The 13503-nt window shown below is 35.8% G+C and overlaps 1 protein-coding gene across 1 annotated transcript; it reads right to left on the reverse strand.

The window, feature by feature from the left end:
• Nucleotides 1-4633: 4633 nt before the first annotated feature.
• LOC18431660 (sugar transport protein MST3-like) lies at nucleotides 4634-12210 on the reverse strand. Its single transcript, XM_088860142.1, has 4 exons — nucleotides 12052-12210; nucleotides 11549-11874; nucleotides 8491-9120; nucleotides 4634-5318 (listed from the first exon to the last, which is right to left on the reverse strand). Exons 1-4 carry the CDS (start codon nucleotides 12182-12184, stop codon nucleotides 4851-4853), a joined length of 1557 nt encoding a protein of 518 aa, XP_088716268.1. The 5' UTR covers nucleotides 12185-12210; the 3' UTR covers nucleotides 4634-4850.
• Nucleotides 12211-13503: the final 1293 nt, after the last annotated feature.

The raw sequence follows: 13503 nt of genomic DNA on the forward strand, positions 1-13503 counted from the left end.
CTTTGGGGAAGTAATGGATAATACAGTCCCACGGAAGCATTTGGCTTGATTAATAATTTGTCCTTGAATAATAAATAATAAAAGGGTGTGGTTTGTATAAGATCTTAACAATCACATAACTCCAAATTTTTCCTCATAGAAGTAATTTTGGAGTCAAAATTTTTTAGAATGGATTGAGAATCTATTTTCATCTCTAATTATAAAATTTCAAACTTCAAAATTGCTTTAAATCAAGTAGATTTATAAAGCATATGAAAATATTGAAGATAGAAGATCCACTCTGTTTAATACTTGAAAATCTTTTTTGTTTTCATATTCATACATCTCGATGTCGAGATGATCAATTTGAGGTTTTTCTAACATCAAAACAGCTTTTTCCAACAGATTTTGAGATACACTTTAATTCTATATTTTAAAGTTGCAACCTTATGTAAACGTTTTCTCTAATAAAAGGAGTTCGAACGAATTCCCGTACACCATTGATACGTGGCTTATAATCTACCCAAAGACAAATTTTTATCCAATTTTGAGAAGAACATGGGATATGTTTAACTTACCTAAGTGAATATACATCATCGAATAACTTCATAGGAAACAAAATAGTGTTTTCATGGTGTTCCATATACCATGGGTGTCATGCTTTCCTTATCTTATTCTACAAAGTGCAAACGAAGAAGTAGATTTAAGGGTGAAAAAAAGTAATTAAAAGTAGATTTAAGGGGAAAAAACAGTAATTACCGAAATACTACGAAACAGATTTACTCCAAAGTTCACCAATTTAATGGTTTTCCCCCCAGAAAACATGATGTAGTTTCTAGGATTTTGTGTTACAAAATATCCCAAAATTGTCTTTAGAAACACCGGCATTTGAAATATCAATATTTCATGAGTAAACTTTGACTAAGTAATAAACAACGGTAGTTTGAATGCACTTGTCTCGTGGACTTTGTTATTTTTCTGATCCTTAAGGTAAAAATAAGTAGAGCTCAAATACCCGAATTACATGGGTAACATCTTTCTAGAGAAGTAACAAGGGTATTTAGGAAAAGAGCCCCGGCTTTTAATTGTCTAGCGCTTGATGATTTGCAACATCACGTCCTAGGCTCAATTCCTATTGAGAGTAGCGGCCCTCTACCCACTAACTCACTTAAAAACAAAAACAGTAACAACGGTATTTTGAAATCCCGCATTTCATTGACATGGTTCTCTGTATTTATTCATAAAATAAATACAGTAGGTAAAACACCTTAATATTCTATATTCCTCAACGCAGATAATTGAATTACCCATTTTTTCACTTTTTTTAACTATAAAATAGACTACTGAAGATAAATGGTCAAAAGATTGTGATATGCCTTTACAAAAGATAAATGGTATCTTTACATATATTTATTTTCAGAGAAAATGATCTATTTGTAGACAATCCCAATTTTTCAAAGACATGCAAAGTGTGTTTGAAAAATTTTCATTTTTTTTTTTTTGCTTCTGTTGTTTTTTCTTAGTCTTAGGCATGATGATGCCAATTCACCCCTATTCAGGGTAACGGAGCACTGGTTTATATTGAACCTTAGAAAATTGGATCGTCTATGTTCATTCTTCTTATTCTAATTTTTTCGAGGACGCTTTTTTTTAATTTGTTTTTTTTCTTTTTTTTCTTCTTTTTTTTGAGGTACGATATTTTGCATCTCATTAGGGGCCTAAAATAGTCATAGAAATGCTTCCGGTTCTTCCGGGTTTTGACCTCTAAGTTTAACGCAAACGGTTTTTGGAGAGGCAGAGCCATTGATTAACTTTTTCCTTTTATTTTTCTTTTGCCGGCCTCTTTCATAGTCAAGTAAGGCTATGGGGTAATCATACATTTCTCTTGTAAAATAACGGATGTAAATAAGAGAACTAATTTCAAAATTTCATAATCATGGCAGTTTATGAAAGGAAGTCTTCCGGTTAATATAGGCCGCGTTAGCTCGGACTCGGCCTAGTTACTCAGGCTTGACAAAGATTGTAAAGTATTTTAGCCATAAATATTTTTTTTTTACATTTTTTCATTTTTTTTTATTATTTTGAAAATATCTTCAATCACAAATTGATTTTTCAAAATCATATTTTTTATTACTTTTTTATTTTCATTTAAATGTGTTTTATTTAATCTTACTTTAAATACGTATTTTCTATTTTTTGGGATTTTTTAAACTCTTTTTTTCTGCTACAGTACTTGGCCCAACTCGGCCCGAGTTACTCGGACTTGGGCATTCACCGAGTACAATCCTTCATTTGAACACTAGTTACAATATTGTCATCCTAAATTTATATTTTTAGTTTTTCTGTCAATCGTAACCAAAGTTTTAAAAATCCACCAATCAAATTGAAACTAGCTGGTTTGGATTGAAAATTGTTAGGGCCAATGGTTTAAAAAACGGATCGGTGACCCTGATCGGGCTTCCAAAAAACCGATCCGGATCGGTGAATCGGCGATCCGGATCGGAAATCGGGTGAATCGGTCATAATAAAGCTTAAAAAAAATTCGAAAAAATTATTAAAATTCATTATAAATATTATTTTTTAGGAATTCAATAAAAAATGAGGGTACTCCATTAAGAATTTTCATATTTTTGAATGAATATGCGAATATTGATATGTTCTTTCCCTGCATGAACCGCCATTCAGCATTTAATTTACAGTATTTCGTGCTCATCAATACACTGTTGCTGTTAGGACTCGAGATGTGAATAATATGGCTGGGATAGGGTGGCCTCAGAATCATCATCTCTCTCATTTTCTCTTTGAATAATATGGATTAAAAAAAAAAAATAACAAATTTTCAAAAAAATCGATCATGGATTAAAAAAAAAATCACAAATTTTCAAAAAATTCTATCATGGATTACAAAAAAAAATTCGATCATGGATTAAAAAAAAAAAATCACAAATTTTCAAAAAATTCAATCATGGATTACATAAAATTCGATCATGGATTACATAAAATTCGATCATGGATTACATAAAATTCAATCATGGATTACAAAAAAAAACAAACAAAAAAAAACAAAAAATTCAATCGTGGATTACAAAAAAAGAAAAAAACAGTTCAATCATGGATTACAAAAAATTCAATCATGGATTACAAAAAACTCTATCATGGGTTACAAAAAAAGCAAAAAACAAAAAATTCAATCATGGATTACAAAAAAAAAAACAAACATTTCGATCATGGATTACAAAAAAAAACAAACATTTCGATCATGTATTACAAAACATTCGATCATGGATTACGAAAAATTCTATCATGGGTTACAAAAAAAAAAAAAAAAACAAAAAAAGCGATCATGGATTACAAGAAAAGAAAACAAACATTTCTATCATGGATTACAAAAAATTCTATTATGGGTTACAAAAAACCAAAAAATTCGATCATGGATTACAAAAAAACAAAAACAATTCGATCATGGATTACAAAAAAATCGATCAAGTATTACAAAAAAATCTATCATGGATTACAAAAAAAAAAAAAAAACCGTACGGACTCGCCGATTCACTGTTCCGACTCGCCGATTCCGTACAGTGAATCGGCGAGTCACTGTGCGGAATCGTCCGGTTCTCTCTAGAACCGGACGATTTCCGATTTTCAACCGATCCGGTCCCTTTTCACGAATTCCGAGTCGAACCGGCCGAGTCCGGTTCGACTCGGTGTTTTTTAAAACGTTGGTTAGGGCCAATCCAGTTCCACCTAAATATTGGGAACCAGCTGGTTTTGGCCAGTTCTCTTACAAAACTAACCGGTCGATCAGAGAACTGGTCCTACTTTACTTATTAATATTTTTCCAATTTTATATTCCCTATTTTTAAAAAAAAAAATTATTAGCTAATTCACTTAGCCGAACTGCCGATCCATACTAGTTTTCCAAAGGGGTTACTTGGACCGTTATTTAAACCGTGCTCTACTTCATTTCACTTGCCTTTTTTTAGTGGACGAGTAAAGAATGGATTTTGATCTCATAAGGAAGGGAAGGGTGGGGAAGATAAATAGTTAGGGCTAACGATACCATTAATTAAGACAGTAACTCTCTCCAACCCCATGTACTTTTTCCTAGACAAGTGGAGAATGCTTTGTAATCTCGTCATAATGTGATAATGTTCGCAGCCAGCGGCCCCATTCGAAACGACGAATATGAACACATGGACCAACGAATTATACAAGTTTTCAAACACAATTATTCGATTCAATACCCTCTTGCTTCTCACTCAATTTTCCTTGCCTCCGTTAGCCAGAAACATAAATGTCCCCCACCCGTCCCCCAACCTCAATTATTGGATTCTAATTGCTTCCTTTTAGCAGGACACTGTGTGCCATTTTTGGTTTTGGGTGACTCAGAGGGCTCCCACCCGTCCCCCAACCTCAATTATTGGATTCTAATTGCTTCCTTTTAGCAAGACACTGTGTGCCATTTTTGGTTTTGGGTGACTCAGAGGGCTCCTACCCTCAGTAGGAATTGAGCCTAAGAACATAACAATGCAAATTATTAAGCGTTGACCGATTAACCTTTGACTCTTTTCCTGAAACACAATATGCCTTCGGGACAAATCTTCACATAAAATAGAAACATGGATATAAAAACCAAAAACTGCAATCGCCAATATACACATGAACATTTCCATATATTCCATACATGCGAAAAATATTATACTTATCAAAGACAGAATGTATAAAGAAAAGAAAAGAAAAAAAAAAAAAAAAACCCTTCCCCACACACCCTGAAAAGTTACACAGCCCACAATCTTAAAGACCCACATAGAACACTATCCAGAAAAACCAATTTTATAGAGAGAACGAGAATGATCCTAGAAGTCTTGTGATCAGACAGCCTTTCCTTGTCCATTGGATGCCATTTCAAAGGCGGCATCGTCATCGTGAGGGAGGATTCTTCTCCAAAACCAGTGTTTCCTCCACACAAGAGCCATCTCTTCAATGGGAACATTTTTGGTTTCGGGCAAAAAGAAGTAGATGAAAGTGGTCATAACAAAGACCCATCCGGCAAAAAAGAAGAAAAGGCCGAATTTTAAGTGACAAAGCATAGCAAGGAAGGCCTGAGCAATGGCAAACGTAAAGAGGAGGTTGGTGGAGACGTTGATACTCTGACCGGCTGAGCGGATCTCAAGGGGGAAGATCTCAGAGGGGACAAGCCAACCGAGTGGCCCCCATGACCAAGCAAAGGCAGCGACATAGACACAAATGAAAAATACAACTAGGTCAGCGTATCCTTTGGAGAGGTGCCCTGTGCCTGAGAGCCCAAATTTTACACCGAGGAGGATGCCAATCAGAACCTGTATGTAATCCAACAATAAGCACAATTAGAGAGAGGGGGAGAGGGGGAGAGCAAAAGCACTACAGTTTTACAATTGGAGATCATGTGTGTAAGATTTGCCCATGATCTGACGAGATGAAAAAAATCAGCGAAGTTCTTCATAAAAAACACACATCATCATCATCATAGCCTTTTTCTAATTGATAAAAAACACATTTACGTAGACTGTTAGAGGTTTAACAATACTTCCTGTTTTCTGACGAGGACACGGTTTCTACGAGCCCATGTAGAAATGAGTCAACTCTTTAAAATCTATTTTTGTGATGGAATTTTGGACTTAAGTTTCAAGGACATAACATGGAGGGGTCATGAATATGAACAAATAAATAAATTTTAAAAATTATAAATAATAATTCTATTAAGATAACATGTAGATCATTAGTACCAATTGTTTTTAGATGGACCACCTATTTGCATCCATCTTTAAGATGGATGCTTTATACCTCGAACTGCACATGTAGAAATGCAGTCCCCACTGCATGAAAAATTTCCCTTCTTATAATCCACTTGGTAACACCGAAGAAGAAGACGAACAAGAAATAGAGTGAATTTCAGGAATCTTATGAAAGTTTTTCATTTCGGACTGAATTTGGGAAAGACGCAGTCAAGGCTTTGGCACGGTGAAATAAGATATAAATAAATGAAGGGAATGTGTAAGTTTTGCCCAATCCAAAAACAATACCTAATCTGAAGAAAATTGTGATAGGAGTTAATTCCCATGTGTAAGTTTTGCCCAATCCAAAAACAATACCAAATTTGAAAAAAATTGTAATTGGAGTTAATTCCCATACAAAGGCCATTTATTAGAAGCTTAAATTGGTTAAACATTAGAGAAAATAAATGGGAACGTGCTCTCTTCATCATCATGAAATAGAGACATGATTGGGTCTTTTGACCGAAAATATCATACAAGGATTGATCAATCGATTACGTCAATAGAACAATTTAAAAATAAGCATTATTTGACTCATTCGGGTAAAATTAAGGTCAGTTAGGATACTATGCAATCACAAAGTTCTAAAATATATTGAGGTCATTTTCTCAAAAAGAAGTAGATGGTTTGAAAATTTGGGTAGAAACTCAAATTAAAATCAAGAATCAGCAAACCAAAGGATGACAATTCAAACCGATCCCTAAAATTAAGCGCTAGTTTAATCTACAATCCCCCTTTTATAAATATCAAGGCAATAGACTATGAGTAGGTGGGGTCCCCATATGGAATCTCTTTCCCGATAAAGGACAGCATGCAAATAATCCTCTACCTGAATGAGAACGACCATCAACTTGGAAATAGAGATTTACCTCTATTTGTGGACATGTCTTTAATTGCAGAAATTTAGTTCATAAAAATTAAATTCCTAAAAAAGAATAGGGCTCCTTTAGATTGAATTAAATTCCTAACAAAGAAATAGGAATACATTGCACTTGGCAATATGACATTCTTGAGATGATAAAAATATAAAAACTTAGAAATAAGCTCAAAGCTCGATGATAAGGTGGGTCGCAATAAATAACATCTTGAGTTCTATTTCTATCATGAATAGAAGATCTCATAATTTCTATCTCGAATAAAGGTTCCCATCTACATACCAAAACAAAAAAAAAAGACCATCTCCACCAAACTACCTAAAAATTTAGGAATGAGCTCTCAATGGTCATGGGACCCATCGCAATTGAAATACCAAAATGAATACAAGTTACCTAAGAAGCAAAGGAACATGATTCCTGCTACAAAATAAATGGATTAAAAAACAAAAGAATATGAATAAAAAACGATGGTTTGTCTATTTACTGAAGAAAGGGGAATGAAAAGGACATAACGATACCAGCTCATGTGAAAAAGAAGGCCAGCCAAGGTATTATTGTCTCTTGCCGTTAACGTCAGCGACTAAAAAGATTTCCAGAAACGAAAACGACGCAACCACTATGAACATTTAATATCCAAAAAGACCCTAAACATTCTAGCAAGGAAAGATCTTTCCAAAAATCCCCCCCTTATCTTTTCAAAAATCCCACGCTTCCAGAAAATGAATGGTGTACGAAGCCAAGACTCAGGCAGAGGCCAGTGGAGTTACCCGGACTGGGTTGAGTAGGTAGGGCTAAGCTAAAAAGTGTTTAGAAAACATATAAAAAAAAGTCTAAAAAAAGATGAAAAAATACATTTAAAGTAAAATTAAATACTAAATAAGAAAAATATATAAAAAATAAGTATTCATAGCCACAACACTTTCCACTAATTGTAAAAATGGTAGAAAACTTTAAAAAACACATTAGGCATGTTTTATTTTTTTAGATTTTTTAATAATTTTCTTAAATTTTTTAAAGATCCCAATCTTGACCAACAAAACCAGGCTTAACCAAACCTACCCCAAGTAGAGTACCTCGGATGGGTTGAGCCGACTCGCCTATTTTTGCAAACACTAACCTAGATAGCGTCTAGAGATGAGAAAAAAAAAAGAGTTATATATAAGAAAATGCAAAAAGCAGCGCCTGATGATCTGACAACAAATAAATAATCTTTTTTCAGTTGGGTAGGTACAGGCTAAGCTAAAAAGTGTTTAGAAAACATATAAAAAAAAGTCTAAAAAAAGATGAAAAAATACATTTAAAGTAAAATTAAATACAAAATAAGAAAAATATATAAAAAATAAGTATTCATAGCCACAACATTTTCCACTAATTGTAAAAATGGTAGAAAACTTTAAAAAGCACATTAGGCATAATGTTTTATTTTTTTAGATTTTTTAATAATTTTTTTAAATTTTTTACAGATCCCAATCTTGACCAACAAAACCAGGCTTAACCAAACTTACCCCAGGTAGAGTACCTCGGGAGGGTTGAGCCGACTCGCCTATTTTTGCAAACACTAACATAGATAACGTCTAGAGATGAGAAAAAAAAAAGAGTTATATATAGAAAGCAGCGCCTGATGATCTGACAACAAATAAATAATCTTTTTTCAGTTATCAAAAGGTTGAAAAGAGACCTCCAATTCGTTAAAAAGACACAAAAGTGAGAATCATTGATATCATGCCAATAGTGATAGGGACAGAGAGGCAAAGCTAATTAACCCAAGAAAAACATTAGCAATAGAATGAATAAAACAAAAGTCCAAAACAAAGAAATCTTACCTGGGAAATGAACATCTGAATCCCACCCTCCAGAAACAAGAATCTCCTCCCATACCTATCCACTGTAAAGATGGACACAAATGTAGCGACCACATTAACCACACCGGTAATCACTGCAGACATCAGTGATGCATTGCTACCGAACCCAATTGTCTTAAAAAGAACAGGTGCATAAAACATGATCACATTAATCCCAGTCAACTGCTGGAAGAATGGAATTGCAAGTGCCATCACAAGCTGAGGTCTGTACTTCCTCCGAACAATGTTACGCCACGGGTTCTCCACTTTCTTTGAGGCCTCGCTAGCATCAATGAGGTCCTGAAACTCCTCTTTAACATCATCAGCGCCACGAATGCGCTTGAGCATGGCATGGGCCTGGTCAGGGCGGCCACGCTCGATGAGGGAGTTGGGGGTGTCTGGAAGGAAAAGGGATCCAATGGTGATGATGGCAGCCGGGACAGCAGCAAGCGCAAGAGACACACGCCACCCCCACCCACCCTTGATCTTGGCAGTGCCGTAGTTCACAAGGTTGGCAGCCAGGATGCCGATTGTGATAAAGAGCTGGAATCCAATGTTTAAGCCACCCCGAAGCTTCGCGGGCGCCATCTCCGAAAGGTACAGGGGAACGGACTGTAAAATTTTCCATGGAACAGAGTTGAGATGGGAATTCAAGTCAATCTAGATTAGGACTCCATAGAGAAATGTACAAAAGAAAGCAAAACTAAAATTAAAATGATTTGTCTGATATCTAATCTGTTTTAAGAATTTAGACTCTGGAAAACAGAGGGCAGGGGTAAGAGAAGAAACTCAAGGTCAAAACAGGGGCTTTTTAGGAAGAGAAGTGGGTTTAAAGTCAGGTAATGTGTCGACTTCTGTCTACAGAGAATTGTGCAAGGCAATTTTACGGACCAGACACCAGTGTAAGAAAAATTCAATGGAACAAACAGTGGCTGTTCCACCAACCTGGCAAACATATGGGCTTAGTAAAAAAAATTTCTGGCAAACATATGGGCTTAATAAATTTTTTTTTTTTTTCGGTTTTTGATAATTTAGTTGGGAAAAATAGACGATACCACTTTTTTAAAATAATTTTAAGAGTTAGTTTTTAAAGGTGCTAATGGGGTGGTGTCGGTAAGAATAAAAAGCACGACGTCGTGCGTAGGGTTAGGGGGTGCTACCACCTCCCTTCCCAAAATAGACTTTGTATTCAGATATACTGTAAGGTCGCTCTTTTCTTTTACGGGAGACATACGTGGTGTCAAAATAGGCTCTTTTCTTTAACCACGTGGTCACTAGGGTTTGGTTTGGTTGCAAAATTAGGCCACAAATACATTTTGAAAAAGTATTATGAGATCATTATTTTTGATATAAGGGCGTCGCACTTATTCTATTTACCAAGGTCAAAATTGAAAAAAAAAAATTTAAAACTTTATAATGCATCCAAGCTATCATATTTTACATCATGGTTCATGGTTATAAATAATTGTAAGCTCCCTGTGTCAAAAGAAAATATATAATCCCAAAAAATTTGAAGTATTTTATAGAAATTTGAAAAAGGCTTCACTTCAAAATACACCCCGTCGTCTTATCTCAACATCCATGGATAAAAAAAGCTTCTTAAAAGTTAAAAAAAAACGTTTTCTAAGACCTAAAATAAAATGGGTTCTATTAACAAATTATTCGATGTTCATTAAATATCGGAAAGTGTATTGATCTCCATCATTTCGTAACTTTAATTGTGAAAATAAATTTTCAATATCTTGAGACCAGCCATCTATCTTCTCTATAAATGAAGTTACGAAAAAATGTGGGAAATATGTCAAATTATTCATAAGAACAATTTTACACCTTTTATTTAAAATAGGCCAAATATTAAATGCTTAGTCCTTCATTTTGATAAATTTCTAAAAAAATAAAGATGAAAGAAATTAAAATGTGAGAGGCGAAGCGATTTGACTACAATAAATGACGGGAATTTCCCGTTGTTTTCATCAAAATTAGATTATTAAAGAATCCAAAAATTAAAATAATTTAGTATCCTGTCAAATTGGCCTAGTCGTTTAAAACTGGAAATTACAGAAATTTTTTTTGCCTAAAAAATTACAGGAAAGACGGAAGAAAACGAAAAGTAAAACGAAGTCGTCACATAAAACATGGCGCCACTTGGTTATCCACGCCATTCAGTAGAAACTCGAGCCAACTTTTGTCACATTTCGAGAAAATGAGGACCATTTTTTTGTATTTAAACATACAACATAAAAAATTTCAAAACGATGATACCTCATGTAAACGAAGAGTCAGATAACGCTGCATACTACATGGAAAGTAATACCACTGTGAACATTAATATGCAAGAGGCCACAAAAAAGGGGTACGCATATAAATATCTTAAACAAAAGAACGAAAAATAGTTCTGCTTTCAAAGAGACATGTATGATGGAAAAGTGACATTGAATCAGATCCGTAGAGTTAGATCTGAAAAAGCTTGGGGAGGAACACGATTTCTGACAGGGCATATAAGACATTACAGACAACCTGAAATCATATATTTAAGAGGCACAAATAAAACGTGTACTTCGATTACAGTGGCTTTGAAATATGACAAATACATGGATATTAACTAATAAATAAAGCAGAAAATATATAACAATGGCAGGAAAGTGAACAGATTTCGTGCAAAAACTTGGGAAGTCTTCGGAAGGGAAGAGAGAGAAAGAGAACTGTTCATTGTTTTCAGATCTAAGATTTCAAAAGCTATAATGGTAAGAACACTAAATGAAAATTAGCCCAAATTGTAGAAAAGCAAACCCAAAGAACGTGGGAACAAGAAAGAAAAATAACGTCGAGGAAATAGATATTAAATTCCATGTAATGATGATCTAAGATCTCAAATCAATTAAGGAGAAAAAAAATTCATGCAAATAAAACACCATTACATTAAAACTCTCAAGTACTGTCTACTGAACAAATCGACATGACAGAGTTGAGAAACTGGACAGATTGTTTCAAAACATTGATGCAAATCAAGTGAATGCAAATTTAGAGAGAACGAGCTGACCTGATTCGCAAATCCGACTCCGATACCAAGAAGGATGCGGCCTATGATAAGCATGGCTACATCTTTAGCTGCGCCATTAATGGCGGCTCCTGCCAAAAACGTAACGCCACCGAAGAGCATCGAAGGCTTCCGACCAAACCTGCGAGTGACCCACGATGCAAAGAAAGAGGCGATCAAACCAGCAACATACAGAGAAGACGTGAAGGTAGTCAGTAACTGACTGTCAAATTTACAGTACTGATTTCCAGAATCCTTATCTCTCTGCATCTTATTATAAACAGAAGGGAAAAACTTCTTCAGAAAAGGATCCATGGAAGTAACTCCACCTGCAAATAAAGCAAAGGGGAAAAAAATTAAGATAGAGAAAATGAAAGTTAGACAAGCCATGAAGGGGTTAAAAGAGCGAGAAAAAGGCATTTACAGGGAGCAAACTAGAGAAAATAGAGAAGCCATTATAGGTGTAGAAATGAAAGGAAAATGAGTTGAGATCATGGGATCAGTACCTGAAATTCCAATATCATAGCCGAAAATGAGACCACCTGTGGCGGCAACGACACAGGTGAAGAGGACGAACACGGTCATTCTTCCCGAATAGTTTTTCACCTCACCGGTGGTAACAAAACCACCCCCGGCCATTGTTTTGTTTGTGAATCTTTCTTTTCTCCCAAAAACAAGAGTACTGTTGTGCTTCTCCAAGAAACAAAGAAAACCAAGAGTCTTTCTTTCTCTGTAAATGAAAAAAAGCAACCGTCTCCGTAGAAACACAAGGGAAAAAATCTCTCCTAGATAAAGAAAACCAGAAATAACAAGCAGGAAGAAGGAGACGAGGAGTGAAAGCAAGGAAGAAGAGAAGAGGCGGAGAAGTGGGAACGGTCGGAAAAGAAACACGTGAGGGGCTTTATTTATAGAAAACAGGAGGGGGTGGGCATTGGGGTTAGGGTTAGGGTTAAAAGGGCGAAATCACCGCTGGCATATTTATCCGGATTGAGATAAGGAATGATAGTTAAAATTATGGAGGATGTTTTGGAGTGCCTGCCTCTTAATGCTCACCTTCTCTCTCTCTCTCTCTCTCTATATCTCTAAGTCAACTTGATTGGGGAAAATGGACACGGCATGGCAGAGTGGCTCGTGGAATTCAAAAGCTCGCGTTCCCACCTGTTGCTCTACTATTCTATTTATAATCTTTATTAAATAGAGAAAGGAACCATTCATCAAATTGGAAAAACGCAAAATGGCGGACATAATAGTGCCCGTCCAAAAAAAGAAATAAACGGCCCGGGAGTGGAGTGGAATCTGTATACTGGGGAATTTACTGAAATACCCCTTTCATACAAATTGGGACAGATAGGTCGACAATAGACCACTGTTGGCCTCACACTATTCGCAATAATGTTGTAAACCATCATAGCATCCACCATGTTCCCTGTTTTGGACGGTGATTTGAATGGTAGTTCTTAATATGGGATATTTGCTTAGTTGTGAACACGGTTATGTGGTAAACCATCATGGCATCCACCATGCTTCTCTGTTTTGGATGGTAGGTTTGAATGGTAGTTCTTAATAAGGTATATTTGTTTAATTATGTTTTATCTTCCTTGACCATGAACACCCATTTGTAGCAGCAGGCCAGCCTTGGCTCTGGTCCCCTACAATTGGCTCAGATCCAGTCCAACCTTGATTTGGGCCAAAGAGGCCCTGACTCAGGCCCGACCCTAGTCTTATCAAGGTTAGTTGGGCTGGGCCGAACAAGGTAAAAATAAAATAAAAAGCAAAGAAAAAAGAAGGTTGGGCCGGGCTAGAACGGGCCATCCCTATTGTGGCCTTGGGGCTTGGTGACATGGCCCTGTCCCGAACCTCGGCCCACATTCCGTATCCCAGGGCCTTGTCTTTTAGGACCTGAAGGGGCCACCCGTACCCCTTTCGAACTCGGGCTTCGGAATCAGGGCAAAACGTAA

The sequence above is a fragment of the Amborella trichopoda genome, chromosome 2 (assembly GCF_054954075.1).
Source record: "Amborella trichopoda isolate Santa Cruz 75 chromosome 2, AtrichopodaSantaCruz75HAP2 v2.0, whole genome shotgun sequence".
NCBI classification, from domain to species: Eukaryota; Viridiplantae; Streptophyta; class Magnoliopsida; order Amborellales; family Amborellaceae; genus Amborella; species Amborella trichopoda.

What these genes read in the sequence shown, in the direction of transcription:
- LOC18431660 (XM_088860142.1), bottom strand. Translation starts at nt 12,184, where the DNA reads ATGGCCGGGGGTGGTTTTGTTACCACCGGTGAGGTGAAAAACTATTCG. An exon ending in CTATGATATTGGAATTTCAG is followed by an intron (nt 11,875 to 12,051) that starts GTACTGATCCCA and finishes CTTTATTTGCAG; the next exon opens with GTGGAGTTACTTCCATGGAT. An exon ending in GAGTCGGATTTGCGAATCAG is followed by an intron (nt 9,121 to 11,548) that starts GTCAGCTCGTTC and finishes AAAATTTTACAG; the next exon opens with TCCGTTCCCCTGTACCTTTC.